This window comes from Engystomops pustulosus, chromosome 8 (genome assembly GCF_040894005.1).
Source record: "Engystomops pustulosus chromosome 8, aEngPut4.maternal, whole genome shotgun sequence".
Taxonomy (NCBI): domain Eukaryota; kingdom Metazoa; phylum Chordata; class Amphibia; order Anura; family Leptodactylidae; genus Engystomops; species Engystomops pustulosus.
In genome coordinates this window covers 31,489,541-31,504,890 of record NC_092418.1, presented here as the reverse complement: position 1 = coordinate 31,504,890, position 15,350 = coordinate 31,489,541, and the positions used below count along the sequence as shown (strand labels likewise).

General features: G+C 45.3%; 1 protein-coding gene across 3 annotated transcripts in view; it reads left to right on the top strand.

Moving 5' to 3' along the window:
• Positions 1 to 15,350, top strand: part of DNAH3 (dynein axonemal heavy chain 3) — a 272,966-nt gene that overhangs the window by 104,249 nt on the left and 153,367 nt on the right. For all 3 annotated transcript variants that reach the window (XM_072120542.1, XM_072120545.1, XM_072120544.1), the window contains exon 17: positions 6,846 to 6,999. In XM_072120542.1, the coding sequence (XP_071976643.1) occupies positions 6,846 to 6,999 (154 nt within the window). The remainder of the gene's footprint in view (positions 1 to 6,845; positions 7,000 to 15,350) is intronic.

Here is a 15,350-nt window from a genome sequence, read left to right as displayed (position 1 = left end):
CTTCTTGCGCATCTGTTTACATTCCCCTCACCCGCCATATCCTAAACTTATAAGAACGCTACTACACTTGATCTTATACAAAAGGTTCTTAGAAGTGCTGTTTGGGGAGTAGCCTAGAGACAGGGGCTTGGATTGGCGAAAGCTCGCCTGGCAGCGGAGCGCCAACTCCATGCCAAGATCCAACTAACATAGTTTTAACTGCAGAACCTTTAATCTACTACTAGTTCACTGCCTCCATACATGGTCCCCTTATCAAACGAGCTGTGTCAGGCAGAATTTTGGGTTGTTTTCATGGCTTCCATGTTAACTTTGTCGCCACCCTGCTGTGTAATCCACAAAATATACTGGCAAACTTTTATCATGTACCGATATTATTTGAGCGCTTCTTGCTCACCTCCTTTGGTTCCTCTCTGCCACCCATTGGTTTGAAGCCTGAGTCCATTTAGGGTATGTCGCCATGCCACTCTCTAGCCTGCTGCCGCTGCCTCTCCATGCCGTCCCCTATAGTGTCAGGGTCAATTATTGCATGTTTTAGATGCTATCTAGCCTCATTCGGTCACTCTGTCATGGCCATGCTGTTGCCCATAATTTTGGCATAATGGTGCGATTAAGCAGCCTCAGAGGCATCCATGCATGCTGCCCCTGCTGTTTCCTGTCCATTTCCGTGGTGTTTCCATCCTTTTCTGAGGTTCCCAGGTGTTTGGCCAAGCTTCCCTGTGCAGAGCCTTGGTCCCCTTGAAAAATGCTCGAGTCTCCCATTGACTTCAATGGGGTTCGTTATTCGAGACGAGCACTCGAGCATCGGGAAAAGTTCGTCTCGAATAACGAGTACCCGAGCATTTTAGTGCTCGCTCATCTCTATTTGTTTTCATTTGCAACTTTTTAGAATTGGCTGAAGTCGGCATACTTTAGCAGCGCTATGTATCTTTCTAAATTTGTGATAAATGTCTGTTTTTTTTTCTTTATCTCTGATTTGTAGGTTTTTCATTTTTTGTGATTTTTTTTGTGTATGGAACTTTTAAGTTGCAAAACAAAGAAAACATATGTCTCAGAAAGATATGTTTAGGGACACTGCATCAGACACAACCACCAGCAAACTTATTTATACCTTGGCATAGTCGCAAAAATGCACCTAAAAAGTTACAAAAAAATCAAAGAAACCTGCAAAAAGAAGAGAAAAAACCCTGAAATAAACAAAATAAAGATACCTGTTCTCCATACTGTGGATAGGTAATTTAGGACAAATTTACATGTGCGTTGCACTTTCAGGTTGTCTGTTCCGTCAAAAAATTTGAAAACAGGAAAATAGTTTTTAAAGCTGCTTACAAATCCACAATTACAAACCCACAAATCTAACACTCCAACATTGAAGAAAAATGCTTCAAAGCAGCCAAGCCAAATGCATGGTAACATGTAAAAACACATGCGTTTATTGCATGCGTTTGAAAACTCATCCAAAAATGCCACTTGTGAACACACCCTCAGGCTAATGTTTTAAAAAACCTATTAAAAACAATGGTGGCCATAACCAATGCATTTTGTCTTTCTCTGACGTGACCACAGAACCCACAGCAAAACACAGACATGACAGTGTCATTCTTACCATATACTGCTGTATTGCAGTGCATGGTTCATTACAATGCGCCACTGGCGGCGAGGGGTTAATCATAACAATAAATCTTTATTTATATATAGCACCATCATATTCTGCCGAGCTTAACACATCATAGGGTACATATAGCAAGAAAATAAGACATTACTGAATAATATTCACTGCACATCAGCAGCTCAGCTCCATTGATGTGGACTAGGAGCTGCAATACCACACACAACCTGTGGACCAGTGTGGCACTGTTTATTGATGAATGCACCGATGTTTTGCAATCCCATTAATCTGCCCACACAATTCCGACTATTTGATTTTCTTTTTACATAAATTGATGGAACAATGTGCTTGTATATTCTATAAATCCTTGCAGAATAAAGCCTATATGAATGGCGATGACGAACAGACCCTTAAGAATACAGCCAGGGGATTATATAGATTCTCATATATCTTTTATTCTGTTTTTTTTTATTTCTGTAAATCGAGTTGAAGTAGGCGAGAAGCTCAGTATGGGGTAGGGATGGATGACGAACTGCAGATTATGTCTAACTGCTCTACACCAAACTTGTTAGCAGTGATATTTCAAGGAGCCCCGGTGTGAATAGAAACCTCTTGACTGTCTGTAGTGCTGAGATCTTCCCGCCAGCAATATGAGGAAGTGTATTATTTTATCTGGTTGGGAATAGCAGCTGCAATACAAATAATTTAAAGCTAAAGCTTGGTATTCGCTCAGAAAAAGTTTTGCAGCAATTACTTTTGTGCTTGTATGTTTTTTTCTGGTTACTTCCTGGAGTTTTAGTCCCTAGGGGTCTAGTGAGTGAAATGAACGGTTTTAAGAGCAGAAAGAAAGAAATAGGATAAAGGATATAGAAAGATAGTTTTTGCACCTTTCTATGTCAGACAAGACTATGCAGCAGGTTATCTAGTATAGAAAGGCATACCCGGTTTTGTGTACACAGTTCCAATCCAGACCTATATGAACCAAGTTCGTGTAGCTCCTCTCCATTGATAGAGGTCATGTAGTGATGTATTACTTATCTTCCTCATCTATTTCTTGCTAATTAATTACTTAAAGGAAATCTACCACAAAATCAAGCTCTTACTCTTGGATCCAGGCACTGTGCATGTTGTATACTTCTTATATTTGTTACCAGAGCCACTCTGTGCTACAGATTCACGTGCTGTTATACTGTGCAGGAACACGTTTCACCCTCCCCCCTACTTCCTCAGCTCCTGCACAGTGTAGCATCCTGTGAAGTTACAGCATGGAAGGGCTCTGGTAACACCCCCCCCAGCACTTCTGCTGCATTAGCATAATTTGATTTTATAAGGAAGGAGGCCATGGATAACAAATATCACCACAGTATACCAGTTGTATCATTCATTGTTTGATAATTCTGTTGCAAATTTTTTACCTAACTGTAATTTTGCTTCTGTCATGAATCATAATCGTAGTCACAGTGATCCCCCCCCCCAGTAGTCACAACGCCTTCCCTAGTAGCCTGTAGTCACAGTGATTCCCACAGTAGGCACAGCCGCTGACCCCCACTAGCCAGTAGTCACAATACCTGCCCTCAGTGGCCAGTAGTGACAGTGAGGAAGGCTGCCACTTGAGAAGGACATGTGAAGGAAACAATAAAAGTAAGTGACACTGTGCTGAAATCCTGGTCTGTATAACTTTATGAATCCTGATGACAGATGCCTTTAGTTCACAGCCAGCTAGCGGCCCCATTGCAAAACTTGGAATAGGGCCCGCATTACAACATTATACTTTCACCAGCGCACTTGAAAAGGCTTAGATATTGGTAGACTGTGATGTCACAGTACAGAGTTAATGATAGCAGAGATGTCAAAGTATAGAGATAGATAATAAAGTCAGTGATGTCACAGTATAGTAATTATGCACACATTAAAGTCTCAACAAAAGGGTATACTCATTTTGATGTCACAGTACAGTTAATACATAAAGTGATGTGATAGTACAGGGATTATGATAAATTAATATAGGAATAGAATAATATACACAGTGATGTCACAGTACAGGGATAATACACACAGAGATGTCACAGTACAGATAAAATACACAGTGATGTCACAGTACAGAGATAAAATACACATTCATTTCACAGAACAGGGATACTACACAAAGCGTCACAGTACATAGATAATACACACAATGATGTCACAGAACAGGAATAATAGACACAGTGATGTCACAGTATAGAAATAATATACACAGTGAGGTCACAGTACAGGGATAAAATACACAGTAATTTCACAGAACAGGGACACTACACAAAGCGATGTCACAGTACATAGATAATAGACACAGTGATGTCACAGTACAGAAATAATATACACAGTGATGTCACAGTACAGGGATAATACACACAGTGATGTCACAGTACAGAGATAACACACAGTGATGTCACAGTACAGGGATAATATACACAGTGATGTCACAGTACAGGGATAATACACACAGTGATGTCACAGTACAGGGATAATACACACAGTGATGTCACAGTACAGAGATAACACACAGTGATGTCACAGTACAGGGATAATAGACACAGTGATGTCATAGTACAGGGATAATACACATAGTGATGTCACAGTACATAGATAATACACACAATGATGTCACAGAACAGGGATAATACACAGTGATGACACAGTACAGGGATAATACACACAGTGATGTCACAGTACAGGGATAATACACACAGTGATGTCACAGTACAGAGATAATACACACAGTGATGTCACAGTACAGAGATAATACACACAGTTATATCACAGTACAGGGATAATATACACAGTGATGTCACAGTACAGGGATAATACACACAGTGATGTCACGGTATAGGGATAATACACAAAGTGATATCACAGTACAGGAATAATAGACACAGTGATGTCACAGTACAGGGATAATACACACAGTGATGTCACGGTATAGGGATAATACACACAGTGATGTCACGGTATAGGGATAATACACACAGTGATATCACAGTACAGGAATAATAGACACAGTGATGTCACAGTACAGGGATAATAGACACAGTGATGTCACAGTACAGAGATAATACACACAGTGTCAATGAATATGGATAATAAAGACCCTAATATCATAGTACACAAATAATGTACAGAAATATGTTACAATACAAGATATTACAGCACAAGGCTGTTCATCTACTCATACCAGCATCTTTACCACCATCTTACATCTTTAATGACTCTTTATGCTTTTATAAGCCGCCTTGCTTGAGGCACCCTATAGGGGCTTCTATGCCTGCTGCACTGGTAGTTATGCCCATGTACATCATGGACACACATAGCTCTATATCTAGTTTAGCACTCATCTATATAGTAATATAATGTACATATACATTGTATATGTGTTATATAAGGCTCTGTGTGGCTGTATTATTTGGACACTGAATAGTAGTTTTACATGCTCATTACATGACAATAATGTGTGACAATAAAAGACAGTGTTATTGCTCCTCTCCTGGGTAGTATACAATAGACACTGTGTGATGGTATAATTTAGGCATTGTATGGCAGTATTATTTCAAATAGGCAACTTTTTGAAATGACTCGTAAATGTGTACAGACAATGGCACAGAGATGGTAGTAGGTATAGTTTTCTATACATTTGCCCTTTGCAAAATCACTTTCCATTGCTCCGAGAGTTCAAGTACAATTGTCTCTTTTTTTGTATTTTTTTTTCTCTTTTTTGTATTTAAAGATTGCAAGAAGTGCATTAGTAGAAGTGACTTTCAGCGTAATAGAGAACAGTCCTAAAATTTCTATAAAAATATGACTCAACTGCTCATAATGGAAACATCGCATTTCCTGCCATTCGATGGAACTAGCTCTCCTGTAACATTACCAACCTATTAACCTTTTGCCTACGATGAAGCCGCTAACATGATGGCTGTATGGCTAATCAATCTGATCGCAGGCTTGTGAGGATCAATATTTCCATTGCTAATTATATAGCAGTCATATGAAATGTAAGCCGGGAATTATACAAGTACATTGGACAGAAGACTTTACATAGAGATAATGGAGGCCACTTATCAATCTGTCATACACAAGTATGCAGGAGCACACAATTATGCAGGGAAATGTTATATACAGTAAATCTGTAGTGTTCTACTTTATACTAATGATTATCGACCATCACGCTTCTTATAGCTCTAATAATTAAGACTAATGCAATTTCACATCCTAGACAGGTTCTTCATTACAACAAAGAGATATGGCACGTGTAAAGGTGTTTTACACATATGTTAGCAACAGGACTATTGCCCTTTGTTATAGTTACACCTACTGTACATAATAAATAGCCATGGAATATCCATTCTCTGCTCTGTCCAATGCCATAACACTGTACTTAAAGGGGCTATTCCCACTTAGGACCCTGATCTTCTATGCACAGGATAGGGTTAATATCACTTAATTATGTGGTCTGACCAATGGGCCCCCCAGCAATCATAGATGCTTGATATACAGGCGGTCCCCTACTTCAGAACACTCGACTTACAGACGACCCCTAGTTACAAACGGACCTCTGGATGTTGGTAATTTACTGTACTTTAGCCTTAGGCTACAAGCTAAAAGCTATAACAGTTATTAAAAGTGTCTGTAGTTAATATTTATGTTAATCCTGGTTCTGATGACAACCAAACATTTTTAAAATCCAATTGTCACAGAGACCAAAAAAAATTTGGTTGGGGTTACAATTATAAAACATACAGTTCCGACTTACATACAAATTCAACTTAAGAACAAACCTACAGACCCTATCTTGTACGTAACCCGGGGACTGCCTGTACACCAGCGGTGCCACCCAAATGCTCCATATTAATAAACTTTACTCCACATCTTCAACCAGGACTCCCTTAAGTTGGTATTCCATGAACATGGGGGGGAAGGAGGGTAATAAAAATCAAAGGTGGTTTTCCATGATTTCCATATTTTGTACCCCTGTAGAAGTAAATGGAGTAAATGTAAGTGCACTTAGAGAGCCCAATCTTGTGATCACTAGAGGACCATGTGGTTGATCCTACTAAGTGTCATTAAATGAAATACCATTCAAGATGCAGTTGTTTGGTCCTTGTCTTGCCTTGAGTTAAGATTAAAGTCACGGTGATACTCACAAGTCCCTAAATATTCCATATGAGAACCACACACAGTAACGTCTCCATGTATTTCTCTTCAGGCGCACAAATTTTGAAAAAGTTCTAAGTGGCTACAATTCTGAAATTGAAACTTTTAAGAAAAAGGAGACCATGACAATGGACGAGATGAAAAATAATGTAGAAAAGCTAAGTGAGATGGAGAAGAACCTGAATGCAGCCCTAGCAGAGTTCGAGGTTGGTTATCTCAGCTTTGAAGATGTGTCCTTCATGTTTCTAGATGCTTTTTTATGTTATTGACAAGGTTAATTCTGCAATATATGAAGATTGAGTGCGATACATGATGGTCTTAATGCCCCAAGACAAGCCTTTTAATAAGAGTGCTTACCTTCACAGCTAATGGAGAAATAGGTGGGATACTGTCAAATGTGGCGCACACAATGATTCGGAATGACTTGTTGGATTGAATAAGGAAGAACGTTTATTACTTGTCTCGGAACACAATGCGTTTCGGAGTATTAGAAACTCCTTTCTCAAGTGATGTGAGACTGCCGCGCGGGAAGTGCAGTGTTTTGTCCCAGCGGCTCCCAGCGCTGGGACAAAACACTGCACTCCCCGCGCGGCAGGGGGAGTTGATTTGTTACCTTTGCGATTATTTGCCCCGATCCACCACCTTCACGCCAGTGGAGCGTGAAGGGGCGTGGCCGGCTAAGCGGAGGGTGCGGCCGGACGGGAGTGGGCCGGCGCGGGGCGTTACTGTCCCCGCGCCTGCGCACTTGCTGCTGCCGGCGACTTTTCATACGTGAAAAGTCGCCGGCTGCGATTTTTTCTTGCCCTGCCTGGCGTAGGATAAACGCTGCGCTGCAATCAGCCCCGATACATCAAGAGGCAGAAGCCTCTTGATGTATCGGGCTGCGAATTTGCAGCGACGGGGCAAGAGCGCCAGCGTATGATAAATATCCCCCACTGCGTCTATTGCAGTTTGCACTGTTGTTAGTAAATGTTCCCCATAGTTGTGAATCTCCAGTTTTTACAGCATACAGAACCACAATCCTTTTTGGAAACTTTACAATGTCTTTATAATGATACCAGAACCTTAGTAATTACTTCTGTCTGTCCGTGTCTTCCCATGTATTCTGATTAGAGATGAGCGAACACTAAAATGCTCGGGTACTCGTTATTCGAGACGAACTTTTCCCGATGCTCGAGTGCTCGTCTCGAATAACGAACCCCATTGAAGTCAATGGGAGACTCGAGCATTTTTCAAGGGGACCAAGGCTCTGCACAGGGAAGCTTGGCCAAACACCTGGGAACCTCAGAAAAGGATGGAAACACCACGGAAATGGACAGGAAACAGCAGGGGCAGCATGCATGGATGCCTCTGAGGCTGCTTAATCGCACCATTATGCCAAAATTATGGGCAACAGCATGGCCATGACAGAGTGACAGAATGAAGCTAGATAGCATCTAAAACATCCAATAATTGACCCTGACACTATAGGGGACGGCATGCAGAGGCAGCGGCAGCAGGCTAGAGAGTGTCATGGCGACATACCCTAAATGGACTCAGGCTTCAAACCAATGGGTGGCAGAGAGGAACCAAAGGAGGTGAGCAAGAAGCGCTCAAATAATATCGGTACATGATAAAAGTTTGCCAGTATATTTTGTGGATTACACAGCAGGGTGGCGACAAAGTTAACATGGAAGCCATGAAAACAACCCAAAATTCTGCCTGACACAGCTCGTTTGATAAGGGGACCATGTATGGAGGCAGTGAACTAGTAGTAGATTAAAGGTGCTGCAGTTAAAACTATGTTAGTTGGATCTTGGCATGGAGCTGGCGCTCCGCTGCCAGGCGAGCTTTCGCCAATCCAAGCCCCTGTCTATAGGCTACTCCCCAAACAGCACTTCTAAGAACCTTTTGTATAAGATCAAGTGTAGTAGCGTTCTTATAAGTTTAGGATATGGCGGGTGAGGGGAATGTAAACAGATGCGCAAGAAGCGCTGAAATAATATCCCTAAATGGTAAAAGTTTGCAAGTATATTTTGTGGATTACACAGCAGGGTGGCGACAAAGTTAACAACTTTGATGTGGAATGCCCTGTAATAGCTCTTGGGCGGTGTGCCTTTTATCGCCTAGGCTCAGCAGTTTCAGCACCGCCTGCTGTCGCTTAGCGACGGCACTGCTGCTGTGCCTAGAGCTACCGACTGATGGCGCCATGCCCACGGATGGTAATTCGGAGGAGGAGGAGGTGGAGGAGGGGTGGGAGGAGGTATAGTAGGCCTTTGAGACCTGGACCGAGGTAGGCCCCGCAATTCTCTGCGTCGGCAGTATATGACCAGCCCCAGGGTCAGACTCGGTCCCAGCCTGCACCAAGTTAAGTGTAGTAGCGTTCTTATAAGTTTGGGATATGGCGGGTGAGGGGAATGTAAACAGATGCGCAAGAAGCGCATGATGCGCATGGAGCTGGCGTTCCGCTGCCAGGCGAGCTTTCGCCAATCCAAGCCCCTGTCTCTAGGCTACTCCCCAAACAGCACTTCTAAGAACCTTTTGTATAAGATCAAGTGTAGTAGCGTTCTTATAAGTTTAGGATATGCCGGGTGAGGGGAATGTAAACAGATGCGCAAGAAGCGCTGAAATAATATCCCTAAATGGTAAAAGTTTGCCAGTATATTTTGTGGATAACACAGCAGGGTGGCGACAAAGTTAACAACTTTGATGTGGAATCCATGAAAACAACCCAAATTTCTGCCTGACACACCTCGTTTGATAAAGGGACGATGTATGGAGGCAGCTATATGGACGACTTTTGGAGGTAGCAATGGAGACAACGTGTGGAGGCTGCTATGGAGACAATTTAATTTGGATAGTGCCTGTATGTGGCAGTCCCAAACATTTTTCAAACCAGAGGAGCAGGTAGGTGGCCCTCCAGTAAAATGGGATAGATTGAGTGCCTGTATGTGGCAGTCCCAAAAATGTTTCAAACCAGAGGAGCAGGTAGGTGGCCCTCCAGTAAAATGGAATAGATTGAGTGCCTGTATGTGGCAGTCCCAAAAATTCTTCAAACCAGAGGAGCAGGTAGGTGGCCCTGCAGTAAAATGGAATAGATTGAGTGCCTGTATGTGGCAGTCCCAAAAATTGTTCAAACCAGAGGAGCAGGTAGGTGGTCCTGCAGTAAAATGGAATAGATTGAGTGCCTGTATGTGGCAGTCCCAAAAATTCTTCAAACCAGAGGAGCAGGTAGGTGGCCCTCCAGTAAAATGGAATAGATTGAGTGCCTGTATGTGGCAGTCCCAAAAATTGTTCAAACCAGAGGAGCAGGTAGGTGGCCCTGCAGTAAAATGGAATAGATTGAGTGCCTGTATGTGGCAGTCCCAAAAATGTTTCAAACCAGAGGAGCAGGTAGGTGGCCCTCCAGTAAAATGGAATAGATTGAGTGCCTGTATGTGGCAGTCCCAAAAATTGTTCAAACCAGAGGAGCAGGTAGGTGGCCCTGCAGTAAAATGGAATAGATTGAGTGCCTGTATGTGGCAGTCCCAAAAATGTTTCAAACCAGAGGAGCAGGTAGGTGGCCCTCCAGTAAAATGGAATAGATTGAGTGCCTGTATGTGGCAGTCCCAAAAATTTTTTAAAACAGAGGACCGGGTAGGTGGCCCTCCAGAAAAATGGAATAGATTGAGTGCCTGTATGTGGCAGTCCCAAAAATTGTTCAAACCAGAGGAGCAGGTAGGTGGCCCTGCAGTAAAATGGAATAGATTGAGTGCCTGTATGTGGCAGTCCCAAAAATGTTTCAAACCAGAGGAGCAGGTAGGTGGCCCTCCAGTAAAATGGAATAGATTGAGTGCCTGTATGTGGCAGTCCCAAAAATTTTTTAAAACAGAGGACCGGGTAGGTGGCCCTCCAGAAAAATGGAATAGATTGAGTGCCTGTATGTGGCACTCACAAAAATTGTTTCAAACAGAGGACCGGGTAGGTGGCCCTCCAGAAAAATTAAATGCATGAAGTACTATAGCAAGAGCCAGTGGGCCCTGTCAAAAAATAGCCATTTTCCTCTGCTTTACTGTACAAAGAGGAGGAGAAGGAGGAAAATGAGGAGGAGGAGGAGGAGTGGATCAATTATTCAGGTTGAGCTTCCTTCACCTGGTGGAGATTGGAAATTCTGAGAAATCCAGCCTTTATTCATTTTAATAAGCGTCAGCCTGTCAGCGCTGTCAGTCGACAGGCGTGTACGCTTATCGGTGATGATGCCACCAGCTGCACTGAAAACCCGCTCGGACAAGACGCTAGCGGCAGGGCAGGCAAGAACCTCCAAGGCGTACTGCGCCAGTTCGTGCCACATGTCCAGCTTTGAAACCCAGTAGTTGTAGGGAGCTGTGTGATCATTTAGGACGATGGTATGGTCAGCTACGTACTCCCTCACCATCTTTCTGTAAAGATCAGCCCTACTCTGCCGAGACTGGGGACAGGTGACAGTGTCTTGCTGGGGTGACATAAAGCTGGCAAAAGCCTTGTAAAGCGTACCCTTGCCAGTGCTGGACAAGCTGCCTGCTCGCCTACTCTCCCTCGCTACTTGTCCCGCAGAACTACGCACTCTGCCGCTAGCGCTGTCAGAAGGGAAATACTGTTTCAGCTTGTGCACCAGGGCCTGCTGGTATTCATGCATTCTCACACTCCTTTCCTCTCCAGGGATGAGAGTGGGAAGATTTTGCTTGTACCGTGGGTCCAGGAGAGTGAACACCCAGTAATCGGTGCTGGAATAAATTCTTTGAACGCGAGGGTCACGGGATAGGCAGCCTAGCATGAAATCTGCCATATGCGCCAGAGTACCAACGCGTAAGAATTCACTCCCCTCACTGGCCTGACTGTCCATTTCCTCCTCCTCCAACTCCTCCAACTCCTCTTCTTCTGCCCATACACGCTGAACAGTGAAGGACTCAACAATGGTCCCCTCTTGTGTCTCGCCAACATTCTCCTCCTCTTCCTCCTCATCCTCCTCCACCTCCACCTCCTCCGATATGCGCTGAGAAACAGACCTCAGGGTGCTTTGGCTATCAACAAGGGAATATTCTTCCCCCGTCTCTTGTGACGAGCGCAAAGCTTCCGACTTCATGCTGACCAGAGAGTTTTTCAACAGGCCAAGCAGCGGGATGGTGAGGCTGATGATGGCGGCATCGCCACTGACCATCTGTGTTGACTCCTCAAAGTTACTCAGCACCTGACAGATATCAGACATCCACGTCCACTCCTCATTGTAGACTTGAGGAAGCTGACTGACCTGACTACCAGTTCTGGTGGAAGTTGACATCTGGCAGTCTACAATCGCTCTGCGCTGCTGGTAAACTCTGGATAACATGGTCAGTGTTGAATTCCACCTCGTGGGCACGTCGCACAACAGTCGGTGAGCGGGCAGTTGGAGGCGGCGCTGCGCTGCCCTGAGAGTGGCAGCATCTGGGCTGGACTTCCTGAAATGCGCACAGATGCGGCGCACCTTCGTGAGCAAATCAGACAGATTGGGGTATGTCTTGAGGAAACGCTGCACTATCAGATTTAACACATGGGCCAGGCATGGCACATGTGTCAGTCTGCCGAGTTGCAGAGCCGCCACCAGGTTACGGCCGTTGTCACACACAACCATTCCCGGCTTGAGGTTCAGCGGTGCCAGCCACAGATCAGTCTGCGCCGTGATGCCCTGTAATAGCTCTTGGGCGGTGTGCCTTTTGTCGCCTAGGCTCAGCAGTTTGAGCACCGCCTGCTGTCGCTTAGCGACGGCACTGCTGCTGTGCCTAGAGCTACCGACTGATGGCGCCGTGCCCACGGATGGTAGTTCGGAGGAGGAGGTGGAGGAGGGGTGGGAGGAGGAGGAGGCATAGTAGGCCTGAAACACCTGGACCGAGGTAGGCCCCGCAATCCTCGGCGTCGGCAGTATATGAGCAGCCCCAGGGTCAGACTCAGTCCCAGCCTCCACCAAGTTAACCCAATGTGCCGTCAGCGATATATAGTGGCCCTGCCCGGCAGCACTCGTCCACGTGTCCGTGGTCAGGTGGACCTTGTCAGAAACGGCGTTGGTCAGGGCACGGATGATGTTGTCTGACACGTGCTGGTGCAGGGCTGGGATGGCACATCGGGAAAAGTAGTGGCGGCTGGGGACCGAATACCGAGGGGCGGCCGCCGCCATGAGGTTGCGAAAGGCCTCGGTCTCTACTAGCCTATAGGGCAGCATCTCCAGGCTAAGCAATCTGGAGATGTGCACATTAAGGGCTTGGGCGTGCGGGTGGGTTGCACTATATTTGTGTTTCCGCTCCAGCGTCTGGGGTATGGAGAGCTGAACGCTGGTGGATGCTGTGGAGGATCGTGGAGGCGACGATGGGGTTTTTGTGCCAGGGTCCTGGGCAGGGGGCTGACTAGCAGCTGACACAGGGGAAGGAGCAGTGGTGTGCACGGCCGGAGGTGAACGGGCTTGTTGCCACTGAGTGGGGTGCTTAGCATTCATATGCCTGCGCATACTGGTGGTAGTTAAGCTAGTAGTGGTGGAACCCCTGCTGAGCCTGGTTTGGCAAATGTTGCACACCACAGTCCGTCGGTCATCCGGTGTTTCCTTAAAGAACCTCCACACTTCTGAAGATCTAGCCCTCGCCGCAAGAGCCCTCACCACGGGAGCTTCACTAGTTGACAGTGGCGCTGATGCACCAGCTCTGGCCCTGCCTCTCCGTCTGGCCCCACCACTGCCTCTTCCAACCTGTTCAGGTCGAGGACTCTCCTCCATCTCAGAAGCACTGTGTTCACCCGGCCTCTCAACCCAGCTTGGGTCTGTCACCTCATCATCCTCCGATCCCTCAGTCTGCTCCCCCCTCGGACTTCCTGCCCTGACAACAACTTCCCCACTGTCTGACAACCGTGTCTCCTCATCGTCGGACACCTCTTTACACACTTCCACTACGTCAAGAAGGTCATCATCACCCACAGACTGTGACTGGTGGAAAACCTGGGCATCGGAAAATTGCTCAGCAGCAACCGGACAAGTGGTTTGTGACTGTGGGAAGGGTCCAGAAAACAGTTCCTCAGAGTATGCCGGTTCAAATGCCAAATTTTCCTGGGAGGGGGCAGACTGGGGGGGAGGAGGCTGAGGTGCAGGAGCTGGAGGAGTGGGGATTTCGGTGACATGGGTGGACTGCGTGGAAGACTGACTGGTGGTGGACAAATTGCTCGAAGCATTGTCAGCAATCCACGACATCACCTGTTCGCACTGTTCTGGCCTCAACAGTGCTCTACCACGAGTCCCAGTAACTTCAGACATGAACCTAGGGAGTGTAGCTCTGCGGCGTTCCCCTGCTCCCTCATCAGCAGGTGGTGTCTCACCCCGCCCAGGACCACGGCCTCTGACCCCTGCAGTAGTTGGACGCCCACGTCCCCGCCCTCGTCCTCTACCCCTAGCCCTCGGGTTAAACATTTTTAAAATGAGAGTTATAACTTTTTTTTTTTTTTTACTTCTTTTTTTTTTTTTTGTGTTTTTTGTTTTTTTTTCAGTTTTTAAAACCAAACAATCCTATCCTATTGCTATGGCTATTTTCTAGCCAAGTATCAAAGGAAGCACACTACTATGCCAGATGAGATGACACTGAGTTATTGCCTAATAGAAATCCAACCCCTTTTGAATTTTGCCACTTCGGCCTTTGCTATGGATATGTGCGCCACTAAGCGCAGAACACAGCGGTCGCAAGTCTCACTACAAATTGCTCAGAATTGGCAAGTACATGCACTGCAGAAACTACAGCCACCAGCAGATCAACCAGAAATCAAATATATAGAACGCTACTGTAGGCTTCAAAAAGCTGTTTGTATTCTCCTATGGCTATTTTCTAGCCAAGTATCAAAGGAAGCACACTACTATGCCAGATGAGATGACACTGAGTTATTGCCTAATAGAAATCCAACCCCTACTGAATTTTGCCACTTCGGCCTTTGCTATGGATATGTGCGCCACTAAGCGCAGAACACAGCGGTCGCAAGTCTCACTACAAATTGCTCAGAATTGGCAAGTACATGCACTGCAGAAACTACAGCCACCAGCAGATCAACCAGAAATCAAATATATAGAACGCTACTGTAGGCTTCAAGAAGCTGTTTGTATTCTCCTATGGCTATTTTCTAGCCAAGTATCAAAGGAAGCACACTACTATGCCAGATGAGATGACACTGAGTTATTGCCTAATAGAAATCCAACCCCTACTGAATTTTGCCACTTCGGCCTTTGCTATGGATATGTGCGCCACTAAGCGCAGAACACAGCGGTCGCAAGTCTCACTACAAATTGCTCAGAATTGGCAAGTACATGCACTGCAGAAACTACAGCCACCAGCAGATCAACCAGAAATCAAATATATAGAACGCTACTGTAGGCTTCAAGAAGCTGTTTGTATTCTCCTATGGCTATTTTCTAGCCAAGTATCAAAGGAAGCACACTACTATGCCAGATGAGATGACACTGAGTTATTGCCTAATAGAAATCCAACCCCTACTGAATTTTGCCACTTCGGCCTTTGCTATGGATATGTGCGCCACTAAGCGCAGAACACAGCGGTCGCAAGTC